Source organism: Pristiophorus japonicus, chromosome 3 (genome assembly GCF_044704955.1).
Source record: "Pristiophorus japonicus isolate sPriJap1 chromosome 3, sPriJap1.hap1, whole genome shotgun sequence".
NCBI classification, from domain to species: Eukaryota; Metazoa; Chordata; class Chondrichthyes; family Pristiophoridae; genus Pristiophorus; species Pristiophorus japonicus.
The window spans coordinates 3,467,988-3,486,014 of record NC_091979.1 but is presented as its reverse complement, the minus strand read 5'-3'; the positions used below and the strand labels follow the sequence as shown (position 1 = coordinate 3,486,014).

Here is an 18,027-nt window from a genome sequence, read left to right as displayed (position 1 = left end):
CATGCATGGTGGGCAGCCTTTTATACTGGGCCATGCACACCTATGCAGGTGACCCTCAGGTCTCCCACCGCAGTGCCCTCTGGTGGACAGCCTCTGCCACAGGGGCAGGAAACCTCGGTCTCCACCAGTTGCACCCTCTAGTGGTACCAGCATGGTACATACAGAATAAACCTTATTGATAGTACCTCAGGTAACAAGTCTCCATCTTATGCAACTATACAGTGACTACACAGAGAGTATATCTATAGTCTGCATATATAACAGTGACCATCTTAAATTTGTCCTCAGGGCCATCCAAAACCGTGCTTTGCCGAGGTGTGTGCTTAAGTCCGCAAGGTGATGGGGAGGGGCGAGAGGACCGGACGGCTGGGAACTGCAGTTGCTCTGTGGAGCAGGGAGGACCACTCCTGTTCCTGTCAGGTTTTGGGCCTTTCTTGTGAGGGGTCTCCAGCAGTCCGCTGGCTCGATTGCTCAAGATCCGTAAACCCCAGTCACAGCTGGGGCATCGCAGGCTCCGACTGGGGCACACAATTCACCAGGCCTGGCTCAGAAAGGGCTGCTGCAGCCTGAGCTCAGGTCAGGTGCCGAGAAAAGGCCCCGGACAAACTTAGCAGCGGCCTGAACGGACGCAGTGACGTTAAATTTCAGCCCTTCCAATTCCTTCGCAGGGCCTCAACGATGGAACTCCTTCCTTCGTTCTGTCTCCCCTTCTTCATATAATCGTGTGGTATTTAAATCGCATGCTTGACGTGACTCAATCACCATCTTTTGATTTTCTACCTCTTTGAAAGCTGGCAGTGCCGTGACCTTGTGAGGCATTAGTATTCCCAGTGGCAGGAGGTCAGAAGTGGGCTCAGTGTTGGGACCACAGTTGTCCCACAATTTATATTAACGATTTAAACATTGGAATAAAAAGCAACGGAGGCCAAAGTTCAGGGTCTCAGAGAGACCCGTTGCTGCCCACTTGCGGCGGCCATTCATCAAAATCGAACGGCCGCCGCTTTGGGGTCAACTGGCCGACCCGACCCAAATTCAGGTCGGGGATTTTTCGGCCTGACTCCCCCTCCCCTGCCCAATCCTGATCACCGCCAAAAGTCAATCAGCAGTTTGTGCACCGCCGTTTTTAACTACAAGAAAATGTTACCGATCGCTATTGAGCTGAACCCGTCGATCCCCCACCGCTGCCCCCGAGAGGTTTCCCTGCCGGTACTCCCTCTGCAGAGCGAGTGCGGCCCTTAACAGGGAGGGCCCACTGCCGTGGTCGCTAGCTAATCATTCTTGCCGGCCGACTTCCCGATCCCTCCGGGATGGTGGAACGGATTAGCCGCACACACATCCTCGGGTCCGGCCCAAACCTTCCCTGGTGGCCCAGAGGCCAAAGGTTAAAGATGACACAATCTCTCCCCTTTAACAGAGTTTGGTCACACACACGGGCTGGGACACGGGCTGCGACACGGGCTGCGACACACGCTGGGACACGGGCTGCGACACGGGCTGGGACACGGGCTGGGACACGGGCTGGGACACGGGCTGCGACACGGGCTGCGACACGGGCTGCGACACGGGCTGCGACACGGGCTGGGACACGGGCTGGGACACGGGCTGGGACACGCGCTGGGACACGCGCTGGGACACGCGCTGGGACACGCGCTGGGACACGGGCTGGGACACGGGCTGGGACACGCGCTGGGACACGGGCTGGGACACGCGCTGGGACACGGGCTGGGACACGCGCTGGGACACGCGCTGGGACACGCGCTGGGACACGGGCTGGGACACGGGCTGGGACACGCGCTGGGACACGCGCTGGGACACGGGCTGGGACACGCGCTGGGACACGCGCTGGGACACGCGCTGGGACACGCGCTGGGACACGGGCTGGGACACGCGCTGGGACACGCGCTGGGATGGTACTACGACTCCTCCATTGATTGATAGCAGCGGAGTCCTGGTCCGACCCATATTCAGCCACTCAGCCTGGCTTTGAGTCTATGGCCCGCCCACATTATGACTCATTTCCTCCGGGACTTAGAAAAAAATGTCAAAGTCCTGAAAATGTCTCTTCCGCCCGTGTCAGGAACTCAGTGGTAAAACCAGAGGGGTGCCAGCTTTCTGCCACACCTGGATTTCGGCCCCAACATTTCTAAATTTGCAGGTGACACTAAATGAAGAAAGTGAATATTGAGCAGGACATTACAGGGGGACATTAATCCATTTACAGAATGGCCATATAATCAGCAAATCAATTCCAACACAGATAAATGTGAGGTATTACATTTTGATAAGAAAAATAGGGAGGTCACATATTACTTGGAAAATAAGAATTTAACTGGGGTACAGGAGCAAAGAGATCTGGGAATACAAATCCACAAATCACACAGCAGTGTCACAGGTTAGTGAGCAAGGTCATAAAAACCAAAGCAAACACTTGGGGTTATTTCGAGAGGGAGTGAATTGAAAAGTGGAGGCGTTATGCTAAACTTGTATCGAAACTTGTTAGACCACACTTGGAGTACGGCGTACAATTCTGGTCGCCATATTAAACATACAAAGGCATTGGAGAGGCTGCAGAGACGATTTACAAGGATGGTACCAGAAATGCGAGGGTTACATATCAGGAAAGGATGAGCAGGCTGTGTTTCTTTTGTCTTGAAAAGAGAAGGCTGAGGGGTGACCTAACAGAGGTCTTTAAAACTATGAAAGGTTTTGACAGAGTGGATACAGAGAGAATGTTTCCACTTGTAGGGAAGAGCATAACTAGAGGTCATCAATATAAGATCGCCACCAAGAAATCCAATTCAGGAGAAACTTCTTTACCCAGAGAGCGGTGAGAATGTGGAACTCACTGCCACAGGGAGGCGAATACTATCGATACATTTAAGGGGCGGTTAGATTAGCGGTGATAGATTAGGTTAGATTAGAGGGTTACACTGAGAGAGTTAGATGAGGAAAGACGTTAGAAGGGTTGAGTGGAGCATAAACGTCGGCACGGACTGGTTGTGCCGAATTGTCATAGATCTTACATTATTATATATAACTGTATCCCAACATGCTATACATGACTGTAATAAGATATGACCTGTAACCACCAGCATACCTTACCACCGGGGGTGCACTTGCAAGAGACAGGTATATAAGGACAGGTCTCAGGCAAGTGCGGCATTCCAGAGCGGTGAAATAAAGGTGCAGGTCCAGAGTGACCTTGACTTCACTACATGCCTCGTGAGAATCTGTACTGAGGGGACAGGACTTTACAGTGGCGACGGGTTACGGGATTACAGAATCCACAGAATGGCGAACAACGGATCAGATGAAAAGTACAATGCGGGAGACAATTGGGAGGACTTTATAGAAAGGCTCCAGAAAGACTGGTTAGGCAACGATAAGGCAGACAAGAGAAGAGCCCATCTCTTGACCAGCTGTGGCCCGAAAACATACGCTTTAATGAAGGATCTGTTGGCACCCGAGAAACCAGCAAGCAAGTCGTTTGAAGAATTGAGCACACTGGTAAGAGACCACCTGAAGGCAGCGAGCAGCCTACACATGGCCAGACACAGGTTCTACAACTACAGACGCTGTGTGGGCCAGAGCATACCCGACTTCGTGGCGGAACTTCGGAGGTTGGCTAGTTTATGAGAGTTCTCCGATGAACTGAGGAGAGAAATGCTGAGAGACTTTTTCATTGAAGGAATAGGCCACGCAGGCATATTCCGAAAGCTCATAGAGACCAAGAACCTGACCTTAGAGGCAGCAACACTGGTTGCACAGACATTCTTGGTAGGGGAAGAAGAAACGAGGTTGATTTACAATGCAGGTACGACAACTAACGAAATATCGGAACAAGAAGTTCACAGCACTAAACAAGCTGCTATCCCCACACACAGACAAAACCGGGAGAACAGGCTCTCGACAGCAGGCAGAAGCCATCAAGGGCCACAGGAACGGCCGTTCACACCTCATCAACCCACAATGCGAGCAATCAACTACAAACTGAGAGAAGCTCAAGAGAGATCAGCCAGACGCAGCTCATCCTTTGGGAACACTTTGAACAATGGAACAGGTCTGTGCTGGAAGTGTGGGGGTGGGCACTGGTCAAGGGGATGTCGATTTCAGCAGGCTGTTTGCAGAAATTGTTAAAATACAGGGCATTTGGCCCGCATGTGCAAAGAAACAGCAGCTCGGCTGGTATACGAATCGGATGGGTCGGAAAGTTGACCAGAAGATGGTGGGGACAGTACCCGGGACACCGATGTACAGTGGGTCAACACGATCAATGGCCGCTGCTCCTACAACAGGATGCCTCCTATAATGATGAGGGTCCTACTCAACACGATATCTGTCAACATGGAGCTGGATACGGGAGCGAGTCCATCTCATGGGCGCTCAACAATTTGAACAACTGTGGCCGCATAAAAGAGACAGACCAAAACTCACAAGGGTCGACCAAACTAAGGACCTATACCAAAGAAATCGTACCAGTCCTCGGCAGCGCCATGCTCTCTGTCACACACAAAGGGACAGTGAACCGACTTCCCCTGTGGATTGTCCCCGGAGACCCCCCAGCACTGCTGGGGAGAAGCTGGCTGGCAAAACTAAATTGGAAATAGGATGGTGTCCATGCCATGTCATTAGAGGAACGGACCTCCTGCTCAACAGTTATAAAGCGATTTGAACATCTCTTTCAGCCAGTTGTGGACTTTCAAAGGGGCCAACGTCAAAATCTACATCACACAGGATGTTAGACCGGTCCATCACAAGGCCAGAGCTGTACCCTATGTGATGAGGGAATAGATTGAACACGAACTAGACAGGCTTCTGCGGGAAGGCATTATATCATCTGTGGAATTTAGTGACTGGGCAAGTCCCATCGTCCCAGTCATGAAGCCTGATGGATCCGTACAAATCTGTGGGGACTACAAATCTACCATAAACAGAGTCTCCCTACAGGACCAGTACCCGCTGCCCAGAGCTGAAGACTTATTTGCTACATTGGCTGGAGGAAAACTTTTCTCAAAACTAGATCTCACATCTGCGTATATGACGCAAGAATTGACCGAGGAATCCAAGCTACTCACCACCATCAACACACATCGAGGCCTTTTCATGTACAATCGATGCCCATTCGGCATCAGGTCGGCAGCTGCCATGTTCCAGCGCAACATGGAGAGTCTGCTCAAGTCCATCCCGGGGACGGTTGTATTTCAAGACGACATACTTATCACGGGCAGGGACACCGACTCCCATCTCCGTAATTTGGAGGAAGTACTAAAGCGGTTGGATCGGTTAGGCCTACGAGTCAAGAAATTCAAGTGCCTGTTTCTCGCGACCGAGGTTGGATTTTTGGGCAGAAGGATTGTCGCTGATGGAATCCGCCCAACAGAGTCCAAAACAGAAGCAATTCGCCTGGCACCCAGGCCCCGGAATGTCTCAGAACTGCGCGCCTTTCTCGGGCTACTCAATTACTTTGGGAACTTTATACAGAACTTAAGCACGCTGCTGGATCCTCTCCACATGCTACTCAGGAAGGGGTGCGATTGGTTTTGAAGGGATGCCCAGGAACGCGCCTTCAATAAGGCACGCAACCTTCTGTGTTCCAACAGTGTTTTGACTTTCTTTGATCCAGGTAAAAGGCTAGTTCTTACATGCGATGCGTCAGCGTATGGGGTCGGGTGCCTTTTGCAACATGTCAATAGTGCGGGCAAATTACAATCCATAGCTTATGCCTCCAGGTCACTTTCGCGGGCGGAGCGCGGGAACGGAATGGTAGAGAAGGAGGCGCTCGCTTGCGTGTACGGTGTCAAAAAGATGCACCAATACCTTTTCGGGGCCAAGTTCGCGTTAGAAACCGACCACAAGCCCCTCACATCCCTTCTATCTGAGAGCAAGGCAATAAACGGCAACGCCTCGGCGCGCATTCAACGGTGGGCACTCATGCTGGCATCCTACGACTATACCATAAGGCACAGACCAGGCACAGACAACTGTGCCGACGCGCTCAGCAGGCTCCCCCGGGCGACCACGGAAGGGTCTGACGAACAGGACTGTGAGATAGTCATGGCAATCAATGCCTTTGAGTCCACAGGTTCGCCCATGACAGCTCGCCAAATCAGAGCCCGGACGGCCAGCGACCCCACGTTATCCTTAGTAAAAAGATGTGTCCTAACCGATGACTGGGCAGAGGCTCGCGATGCCTGTCCTGAGGAATTAAAACCCTTTCACAGGCACATGCATGAGCTATCACTACAAGCAGACTGCCTGATGTGGGGCAGCCGAGTAGTCATGCCTCTGCGAGGCAGAGAGGCATTTGTCCGGGAGCTCCACCGCGAGCACCCGGGGATCATTCTCATGAAGGCCATAGCCAGATCCCACGCCTGGTGGCCTGGTATTGACGCGGACTTGGAGCTCTGCGTCCGAAGGTGCATCATTTGTGCCCAACTCAGCAATGCCCCTAGGGAGGCTCCACTGAGCCCCTGGCCCTGGCCTACCAAACCGTGGTCGCGGGTGCACGTAGACTATGCGGGCCCATTCATGGGCAAAATGTTCCTCGTAGTTGTAGATGCATTTTCAAAGTGGATCGAATGCACCATTTTAAACTCGAGCACAACCTCCACCACTGTGGAGAGCCTCGCAACTATGTTTGCAACGCACGGAATCCCTGACATATTGGTCAGTGACAATGGTCCGTGCTTCACCAGCGCAGAATTCCAAGACTTTATAATTGACCACGGCATAAATCACGTCAAGACGGCACCGTTCAAGCCGGCCTCCAACGGCCAGGCGGAGAGAGCAGTGCAAATCATTAAACAAGGCATGCTTAAAATCCAAGGTCCCACGCTGCAGGGTCGCCTGTCGCGACTGCTGCTGGCATACAGATCTCGTCCGCACTCACTGACTGGGATCCCCCCCCGCGCAACTGTTGATGAAAAGGACTTTAAAAACAAGGCTCTCATTAATCCTCCCAGACATGCACAAAATCATTGAAGCAAAGCGCCGTAAGCTGACTGAGTACCATGACAGAAATTCGAGGGGGAGATGGAATGAGATAGGGGACAAAGTGTTTGTACTAAACTATGGCAGGGGTTCCAAATGGCTTGCAGGGACAGTAACGGGCAAGGAAGGAAACAGGCTACTGGTAGTACAAATGGACAATGGCAAAACCTGCCGGAGGCATGTAGACCAAGTCAAAAGCAGATTTACCAACACTGCGGAACCAGAGGCAGACTACAATGTGGAACTCGCACCACACCTGGTGGACAGACAGAGGGAACAACCTGAGGAAAGGGCAATCCCAACAGACAGCCCAGGCGAGTCAACAACAATCACACCAATCGAAACAGACAGCCCAGGTGAGATACCAGCAACCACACCCAAAGAAAAACAGACACCAAGACAAACAACTGAACCACAACTCAGACGCTCCACACGAGAGCGTAGACCACCTGAGAGACTGAACCTATAAAGACAATAAGACCTTGGGGGAGGGTGATGTCATGTATCTTACATTATTATATATAACTGTCTCCCAACATGCTATACATGACTGTAATAAGATATGACCTGTAACCACCAGCATACCTTACCACCAGGGGTGCACTTGCAAGAGACAGGTATATAAGGACAGGTCTCAGGCAAGTGCAGCATTCCAGAGCTGTGAAATAAAGGTGCAGGTCCAGAGTGACCTTGACTTCACTACATGCCTCGTGTGAATCTGTACTGAGGGGACAGAACTTTACACGAATGGCCTGTTTCTGTGCCGTATATCCAATGTAATCCTGTGTCATTTTCACCGTCACTACCTCGCGGACCAGAATATCAAGCTGTTATAGAACCCACACCATTAATGTCAGTGGCATTAAAAGTGGATGGTTGTACAACAGGAGTCCAATCCCTCCCGCCAGACTGCTGCTCAATCATCGGCGCTAAAATTATCCCCTCTCTCTCTCTTAATTTGTAATAAAATGTTCTCACAACAGCTGGACTTGTTTTCCTGTCGTTGTCTCAAGCTCTGATCTGTTGTTTCCTTTAGATTCTGTCAAACAGCACCGCACACATCAGTTCCAAACTAAACAAATTTACTGAAGTGACTCAATTCACAGAGAGCTGGGAATGATTCAACAGAAGTTCGAACAACAAATACAACACCAGCCCCACTGTCTTTGTATTCTATGATTGACAGCTGTCAGGACAAACGTTAGAATACTTATATCATTGTATAGTCACGGGAAATTCGGCTTTGTTGACTGCAATGGACTGAATCGCAGACGCTGCTTACAACGGACGGCTGACCGGATCCACCCGTTTTACGCCACCGCCCAAGGTGAAACTCTTGGCCATTGCTTATTCAGCAGGCTACGGGTTACTCACTGTAACTGTACAGGGTCACTGTTTATTCAGGGTAAGGGTCACTCACTAACTGTACAGAGTCACTGTTTATTCAGGGTAAGGGTCACTCACTGTAACTACAGAGTCACTGTTTATTCAGGGTAAGGGTCACTCACTGTAACTACAGAGTCACTGTTTATTCAGGGTAAGGGTCACTCACTGTAACTACAGAGTCACTGTTTATTCAGGGTAAGGGTCACTCACTGTAACTACAGAGTCACTGTTTATTCAGGGTAAGGGTCACTCACTAACTGTACAGAGTCACTGTTTATTCAGGGTAAGGGTCACTCACTAACTGTACAGAGTCACTGTTTATTCAGGGTAAGGGTCACTCACTGTAACTACAGAGTCACTGTTTATTCAGGGTAAGGGTCACTCACTGTAACTACAGAGTCACTGTTTATTCAGGGTAAGGGTCACTCACTAACTGTACAGAGTCACTGTTTATTCAGGGTAAGGGTCACTCACTAACTGTACAGAGTCACTGTTTATTCAGGGTAAGGGTCACTCACTAACTGTACAGAGTCACTGTTTATTCAGGGTAAGGGTCACTCACTAACTGTACAGAGTCACTGTTTATTCAGGGTAAGGGTCACTCACTGTAACTGTACAGAGTCACTGTTTATTCAGGGTAAGGGTCACTCACTGTGTAACTGTACAGAGTCACTGTTTATTCAGGGTAAGGGTCACTCACTAACTGTACAGAGTCACTGTTTATTCAGGGTAAGGGTCACTCACTAACTGTACAGCGTCACTGTTTATTCAGGGTAAGGGTCACTCACTAACTGTACAGAGTCACTGTTTATTCAGGGTAAGGGTCACTCACTGTGTAACTGTACAGAGTCACTGTTTATTCAGGGTAAGGGTCACTCACTGTGTAACTGTACAGAGTCACTGTTTATTCAGGGTAAGGGTCACTCACTGTGTAACTGTACAGAGTCACTGTTTATTCAGGGTAAGGGTCACTCACTGTAACTGTACAGAGTCACTGTTTATTCAGGGTAAGGGTCACTCACTGTGTAACTATAAGGAGTGATGTTTATCGTCGTGATCTGGTAAGAACTAAACCGCCCTGGTGGGAAAAAATGAGATGCAAGTGATTAAAATCTGCTCTGTGGTAACATTTCTTGGCCGGAAACAATTAGTCCTGTTCGGAGATCGCAGAAACATGTGAGAGATCGAGGCCAGAGTCTTTTTTCATTTCTGTTTTGGGAATTTTTGGAATAAATCTAAACAGGAGTCACAATAAAAGATGGAAGTAGGTGACCACTGAAGTGCAGAAATTGCTGTGCGATTAATTTACGCAAAGTAGCTAATACTGATGGAGGGAGGGGATAGGTCTGTGGGGAGTGAACATTTAAAACATGAGATTCCAGGCCAGAAGTTGTGGTGCTACATTTGGCTCCAAGGCCTTGTGTCCAGAAGAAATTAAATGAGCCAGTTTTCTGACTGACGCAGTTAAATGTGCACATGTGTGAACACTGCCTGAGAGCAGGTTTGAGCTAAGCAGTAAAGCCCCTCATGGTTGAATTCCCTTCTTCTACTAAGGCCCTGAAAATAATCAGGGATGCACATATAGTCTGGGGGAAGATTACCATCGCTGAATCCCCATCATCAACATTCTGCGGTCACCAGTGAACAGAAACTTAACTGGACCAGCCACATTGGCAATCACATCTCCTACATCCCACACACTGACTCTCACTGGGGTACAGTCCCACACACACTGACTCTCACTGGGGTACAGTCCCACACACACTCACTCTCACTGGGGTACAGTCCCACACACACTGACTCTCACTGGGGTACAGTCCCGCACACACTGACTCTCACTGGGGTACAGTCCTACACACACTGACTCTCACTGGGGTACAGTCCCACACACTGACTCTCACTGGGGTACAGTCCCACACACTGACTCTCACTGGGGTACAGTCCCACACACACTGACTCTCACTGGGGTACAGTCCCACACACACTCACTCTCACTGGGGTACAGTCCCACACACACTCACTCTCACTGGGGTACAGTCCCACACACACTGACTCTCACTGGGGTACAGTCCCACACACTGACTCTCACTGGGGTACAGGTCCCACACACACTGACCCCCTCTGGGGTACAGTCTCACACACACTGACTCTCACTGGGGTACAGTCCCACACACACTGACTCTCACTGGGGTACAGTCCCACACACTGATTCTCACTGGGGTACAGTCCCACACACACTGACTCTCACTGGGGTGCAGTCCCACACACACTGACTCTCACTGGGGTACAGTCCCACACACACTGACTCTCACTGGGGTACAGTCCCAATGGGGTACAGTCCCACACACACTGACTCTCATTGTTGTACGGGTCCCACACACACTGACTCTCACTGGGGTACAGTCCCTCACTCACTGACTCTCACTGGGGTACAGTTCCACACACACTAAATCTCACTGGGGTACAGTCCAACACACACTGACTCTCACTGGGGTACGGGTCCCACACACACTGACTCTCACTGGGGTACAGTCCTTCACACACTGACTATTGGTGGGGTACAGTTCCACATAAACTGACTCTCACTGCGGTACAGTCCCACACACACTGACTCTCACTGGGGTACGGGTCCCACACACATTGACTCTCACTGGGGTACGGGTCCCACACACACTGACTCTCACTGGGGTACAGTCCCACACACACTGACTCTCACTGGGGTACAGTCCTTCACACACTGACTATTGGTGGGGTACAGTTCCACATAAACTGACTCTCACTGCGGTACAGTCCCACACACACTGACTCTCACTGGGGTACAGTCTCACACACACTGACTATTGGTGGGGTACAGTCCCACACACACTGACTATTGGGGGAGGTTAGGGTAGTTGGCACCTTCTAAGCCTTCCCCAGAGATTGCAGTGTTCACTTGTGAGCCTCGCCCATATCGGGGAGTTAATTGACTGGCTTGTGAAATTATAGCTGGCACCCATGCCATTGGTGTGGAGGGCATTAGGAATCATCGTGGGTTGTGGATTGTACCCAGTATCCAGTAATCATTTCTCGGTGTGTATGTGGAGACCAGAGAAACACAGAAGGTGATGTCGTCCCTGGTCGAATATCCCACCGTCAATCATACACAAAGAATGGCCACTTGGGTAAGGTGCCGAGATGGAGCATGACAGCAGGACCAGCGCATTCCGGAGAGCGGGAATACTGAGAGACGGAGCACTGTGCCCACGCAACATGCACAGGAACCAGCAGAAACCGTTGGATACCATTTATCAGGTAACAAATCAAACAGCAGCTTTTTTCACTATTTAAGGGCCACCTCTAGATGAAAGGGAGAAACAGAAGGTTGTGGTTTTGACAGCACTGAATCCACACAACCCTGCTGCCACACTCCGTCGTTCCACCGCACATGGAACTGAGCAAATCCCAACCTTTGTAAAAATTCATGGTCCATGTGTGGATGTCGCTGGCAAGACGGCATGGACTGCCCAGCCCAAGGCCTCGCTACTAACCCACCCTCACCAAGACGGCATGGACTGCCCAGCCCGAGGCCTCGCTACTAACCCACCCCCACCAAGACGGCATGGACTGCCCAGCCCGAGGCCTCGCTACTAACCCACCCTCACCAAGACGGCATGGACTGCCCAGCCCGAGGCCTCGCTACTAACCCACCCCCACCAAGACGGCATGGACTGCCCAGCCCGAGGCCTCGCTACTAACCCACCCTCACCAAGACGGCATGGACTGCCCAGCCCGAGGCCTCGCTACTAACCCACCCTCACCAAGACGCACAGAGAAGAGGATCGGCGGGTGGTTTAAAACGTCAATGCCCCAATATTATCCACGTGTCCTGCCAGAGAGAGGCTGGATACGTCATTAACAGATGGAAATCCAGCTCCCACAGTGCGATTGAGAATTTGAATTCAGCATAATCATAGAAACATAGAAAATAGGTGCAGGAGTCGGCCATTCGGCCCTTCGAGCCTGCACCACCATTCAATAAGATCATGGCTGATCATTCCCTCAGTACCCCTTTCCTGCTTTCTCTCCTTTGATCCTTTGATCCCTTTAGCCGTAAGGAGCAGGCTTGAGGGGCCAAATGGCTTAATCCTGCTCCTAATTCTTATCGAGTGAGCATGAAGCTGTTGGAGTGAAACCCAACGGGATCACTGATGTGGCCAAGGGGTAGGAAACCTGCCAGCCTTACCCAGTCTGGGCCTACATGTGACTCCAGTCCCACACCAACACCAACGACATGGTTGACTCTTAACTGGCTTCAGAAGTGACCTAGCAAGCTCCTCAATCACATCAAAACCACGAGCGATCATTCAAGAAAAAGGCCCACCACACACCTTCTCAGGGAAAACTCGGGATAGCCAATAAATGCCGGCCTTGCCGGAGACATCCGCATCCCGAGAATTCATTACAAAATCACTTGCTTCTTGTTCTGAGGTATTTCAGAAACACATTCACTGCCAAGGTTCGCCCATGAAGTGGGGGCAATGGGGTGAATGGCAGGGGGCAGCAGGAAATGGGGGTTCAGTATCCCAACAGCAGTTGGTGGTTTGGTGAAGAGGGGAGGAATCAAATAAGATTATAATCAGTTTCTGTTCCACTTTAAACAATTGTTGGGACACTTGGAAGCATCTTTGTTAACCCCATCCTCGAGCGAGATTGGGAATCTGCCCCATTACTCAGGATTCATCACAGGCATAATATTCAGGAGCTCCCTGGGGGGAATACCTTACCCCTCACGGCCCCCTGCTCTCCAACACCAAGGCGTAAACCCCGAGCACACGGACACAACGTGGAAAGGGCAACTCACCAGTTCATAGTTCACCGGAGGCACACACAAGGTCGTGACCTGCAAGAAAAAAAAAGACGTGAGGTGAGATGGGTAATCAACGGAAGACTCAAGCTCCCTCTCGGAATGTCTCTGAACCCAATCTCCGTTAATCGATCGTCCCTTGGTCAGTTCCCCTCTCTTGTGTCTCCTCAGCTCCAAATCCCTGGTTCCATTCATCCCAGCGCTGCAATTAACATCACTAAAACAGAGTCACTGGTCACATCACATTGCTTTTAGTGGGAGCTTGCTGTGTGAAAATTGGCTGTCGCATTTCCTACAGCGACTATATTTCAAAAAGTACTTACATAATAAGAACATAAAAATTAGGAACAGGAGTAGGCCATCTAGCCCCTCGAGCCTGCTCCACCATTCAACAAGATCATGGCTGATCTGGCCGTGGACTCAGCTCCACTTACCCGCCCGCTCCCCGTAACCCTTAATTCCCTTATTGGTTAAAAATCTATCTATCTGTGATTTGAATACATTCAATGAGCTAGCCTCAACTGCTTCCCTGGGCAGAGAGTTCCACAGATTCACAACCCTCTGGGAGAAGAAATTCCTTCTCAACTCGAAACATAGAAACATAGAAAATAGGTGCAGGAGTAGGCCATTCGGCCCTTCGAGCCTGCACCACCATTCAATGAGTTCATGGCTGAACATGCAACTTTCAGTAATCTCCGGAATCAGCCTAGTGAATCGTCTCTGTACCCCCTCCAAAGCTAGTATATCCTTCCTTAAGTAAGGTGACCAAAACTGCACGCAGTACTCCAGGTGCGGCCTCACCAATACCCTATACAGTTGCAGCAGGACCTCCCGGCTTTTGTACTCCATCCCTCTCGCAATGAAGGCCAACATTCCATTCGCCTTCCTGATTACCTGCTGCACCTGCAAACTAACTTTTTGGGATTCATGCACAAGGATTTCCCCCAGATCGGGGGGCACGGTTTGATGTTTTTTGTTTGCTCCTCAAAGAGTTCATGCACAAGGACCCCCAGGTCCCTCTGCACCTCAGCATGTTGTAATTTCTCCCCATTCAAATAATATTCCCTTTTACTGTTTTTTTCCCCCCAAGGTGGATGACCTCACATTTTCCAACATTGTATTCCATCTGCCAAACCTTAGCCCATTCGCTTAACCTATCTAAATCTCTTTGCAGCCTCTCTGTGTCCTCTACACAACCCGCTTTCCCACTAATCTTTGTGTCATCTGCAAATTTTGTTACACTACACTCTGTCCCCTCTTCCAGGTCATCTATGTATATTGTAAACAGTTGTGGTCCCAGCACCGATCCCTGTGGCACACCACTAACCACCGATTTCCAACCCGAAAAGGACCCGTTTATCCTGACTCTCTGCTTTCTGTTCGCCAGCCAATTCTCTATCCATGCTAATACATTTCCTCTGACTCCGCGTACCTTTATCTTCTGCAGTAACCTTTTGTGTGCACCTTATCGAATGCCTTTTGGAAATCTAAATAAATTGAATGGTCCCAGTTTCCCAGACTCACTGAGTCGGCTGTGCTCGGATGGGGCCCTGAGCTTGGTCCTGGGTCACTGACCGTTGACCTTGCTGGAAAGTTGACGTCAGGGGAGAACTTTGTTGGGCTGGACAGCTCTGACTCAGTGGGTAGCACCCTCGCCTCTGAATCAAAATGTTGTGGGTTCAAATCCCTCTGCAGAGACTTGGTCACACAAGTCTCGGTCGACACTCCAGTGCAGTGCTGACGGAGGGGCCATCTTTCGGATGAGACGTAAAGCCGAGGCCACATCTGCCCCTCGGGTGGACATAAAATATCCCACGGCACTACTTTGAAGACGAACAGGTTATCCACGGTGTCCTGGTCATATTTATTCCTCAATCATCACTAAAAACAGATAATCTGATCATTATCACATTGCTGTTTGTGGGAGCTTGCTGTGCGCAGATTGCCTGCCGCGTTTCTCACATTACAACAGTGACTACACTCCAAAAGTACGTCATTGGCTGTAAAGCGCTTTGGGGTGTCCAGTGGTTGTGAAAGGTGCTATATAAATGGAACTGGATAGTAATGTCCCACAGTCAAATAGTCTACCAATACACTCAGTCCAGGCTCACACAACAGAAGAATGATCATTTGGATTATGTACCAGAGGGCGGGCTGGGCCTATGAGCTTAGCATAGAAACATAGAAAATAGGTGCAGGATTAGGCCATTCGGCCTTTCGAGCCTGCACCACCATTCAATAAGATCATGGCTGATCATTCCCTCAGTACCCCTTTCCTGCTTTCTCTCCATACCCCTTGATCCCTTTAGCCGTAAGGGCCATATCTAACTCCCTCTTGAATATATCCAATGAACTGGCATCAACAACTTTCTGCGGCAGGGAATTCCACAGGTTAACAACTCTCTGAGTGAAGAAGTTTCTCCTCATCTCGGTCCTAAATGGCCTACCCTTTATCCTAAGACTATGTCCCCTGGTTCTGGACTTCCCCAACATCGGGAACATTCTTCCCGCATCTAACCTGTCCAGTCCCGTCAGAATTTTATATGTTTCTATGAGATCCCCTCTCATCCTTCTAAACTCCAGTGAATACAGGCCCAGTTGATCCAGTCTCTCCTCATATGTCAGTCCTGCCATCCAGGGAATCAGTCTGGTGAACCTTCGCTGCCTCAATAGCAAGAATGTCCTTCCTCAGATTAGGAGACCAAAACTGAACACAATATTCCAGGTGAGGCCTCACCAAGGCAGAAGGTGGCAGGAAAGAAATTAATAAAGTATATGGGATCCTGACTTTATAAATAGCGGCAAAAAGCAGGAGGTTACACTAAACCTGTATAAACGCTGATTCGGCCCCAGCTGGAGTATTGTGTCCAATTCTGGGCACCACACTTTAGGCAGGATGTGAAGGCCTTAGAGAGGGTGCAGGGCAAATTTACAAGAATGGTTCCAGGGATGAGGGATTATAGTCTATCCCGTTGATAGACTGGAGATGCTGGGGTTCTCCGTGGAGCAGAGAAACTAAGAGATGTGACAGACGGGTTTAGAGAGAGTAAATAAAACGAGAATGTTTCCAATGGCAGAAGGGTCGATAAGCAGAGGACACAGATTTAAGGCGATTGGCAAAAGAACCCGAGGCGATGTGAGAGAAAACCCTTTTTACGCAGCGAGTGGTTAGGATCTGGAATGCACTGATTGAGAGCGTGGTGGATACAGATTCAATCGTCGCCTTCAAAATAGAATTGGATAAGTACTTGAAGGAGAAAAAATTTCCGGGATATGGGGAAAGAGCGGGGGAGAGGGACTGGCTGGATTGATCTTCGAGATTGGATGGGCTGAATGGCTTCCTTCTGTGCTCTATGATTCTATGATTCTGTGATGCTAGGAATACAATGGAACGAAAGAGTAGATTGGACGGGGCCCAAAGGGGCTGCAAAGCTGTCTCTGGATTCAATAACCAGCTATTTAACTTGTCGGCTTAACCCCAAGGCTGATGTCTTGGCTGCTGGAAGGCAATGAGGATGCCAGCTCTGCTTTCCAGCCAAGTCCCCCAACTAAGTCAAGTGGCCTGACGTTCTCACCTAAAGCTCCAGCCAAGGTCAAATGAAAAGTTAAGAAGTTGATATGTTGTTTATAGTTCTTACAAAATAGGACACAAGAACTATATTGGGAGACGAGAGTTTTCGCATACAATCGGTAAACATAATGAGCTCATTGTTGTTGCGTATCGGTACAAATCCTACCGTTAATCGAAGGTACATGAGTCAGCCGTGTCTCAGTGAGTAGCACACTCGCCTGTCCGAGTTACGAGGTTGTGGGTTCAAGTCCAGCTCCCACATCCAGCTCTCCAAAACACAACTTAGCTCAACATTAACAAGGCAGCTCTCCAAAACCTTGGTGTTATCAGACCCATGAGAAAAGAATATCCACGGCCTGCCGCTGCTTGAACGACAAGAAAGGGAAAGGACATCTAATCTCACCCAGGGGAGAGGGTACAACACACAACGTGGCTTCATTGTACTGCACTCCTCAATGCCAGTTCCCCACCCCCCCATCTCTCCTGAAAGCGCTGGCCCTCCCCATGTACACACATCGATGGGCCCTCCCCATGTACACACAATGATGAGCCCTCCCCATGTACACACATCGATGGGCCCTCCCCGGTGTACATATCTGTCATGTATTCAACCAGCATTGTAACCCATGTATAAACTGACCTAAGTTGTACACCGTGAGAACACTGACCACGAGGTGGGAGACACTCCTAACCTGGACCTTCAGGTATAAAAGGGGAAGCTCCACCCACCTTCATCACTTGAGTGCTAAGGATTAAAGGACAGGTCACAGACTGACCTTCTCTCAAGCATGGGCCTCATGTGCATTTATACTGTGTCGTAAGGACGTATCAATGGCGACAAGAAACTGGGATTTAAACCACGCGAGCATGGCCACTAGCAGAACAGACGAGAGGTACTGTGTTAAGGAATGGTTGGGACAGAGATTCAACATTGTTAAAGCAGCACACAGTTCTCCAGGCAGACAAGGGCAGTCGGGCATGCCCCAACATGTAGTCGAACCCAGAGGGGGAGTACGACAGAGACAATGGCAAGCTGAACAGCGATTCACGCCATTGCAAGGGACAATGCGGCCAGTAATGGGGCCATCAACACCTGTTAATGGTGCACTCAAGGGCAATAACAAGGGCAGTCAGGGACGATCGACTGGCAAGGGACCTTTTGTTTCAAACAACAGCTCATGTTGGAGGCGTGGAGGCACACACTCAGCCGGAGTTTGCAGAGATGAGCAAAATACCT

General features: G+C 50.0%; 1 protein-coding gene across 6 annotated transcripts in view; it reads right to left on the bottom strand.

Moving 5' to 3' along the window:
- The window catches only part of LOC139259631 (tensin-1-like), an 875,917-nt gene that overhangs the window by 294,097 nt on the left and 563,793 nt on the right, over positions 1-18,027 (bottom strand). For all 6 annotated transcript variants that reach the window (XM_070875129.1, XM_070875131.1, XM_070875130.1 and 3 more), the window contains one exon: positions 13,217-13,255. In XM_070875129.1, coding sequence (XP_070731230.1) covers positions 13,217-13,255 — 39 coding nt within the window. The remainder of the gene's footprint in view (positions 1-13,216; positions 13,256-18,027) is intronic.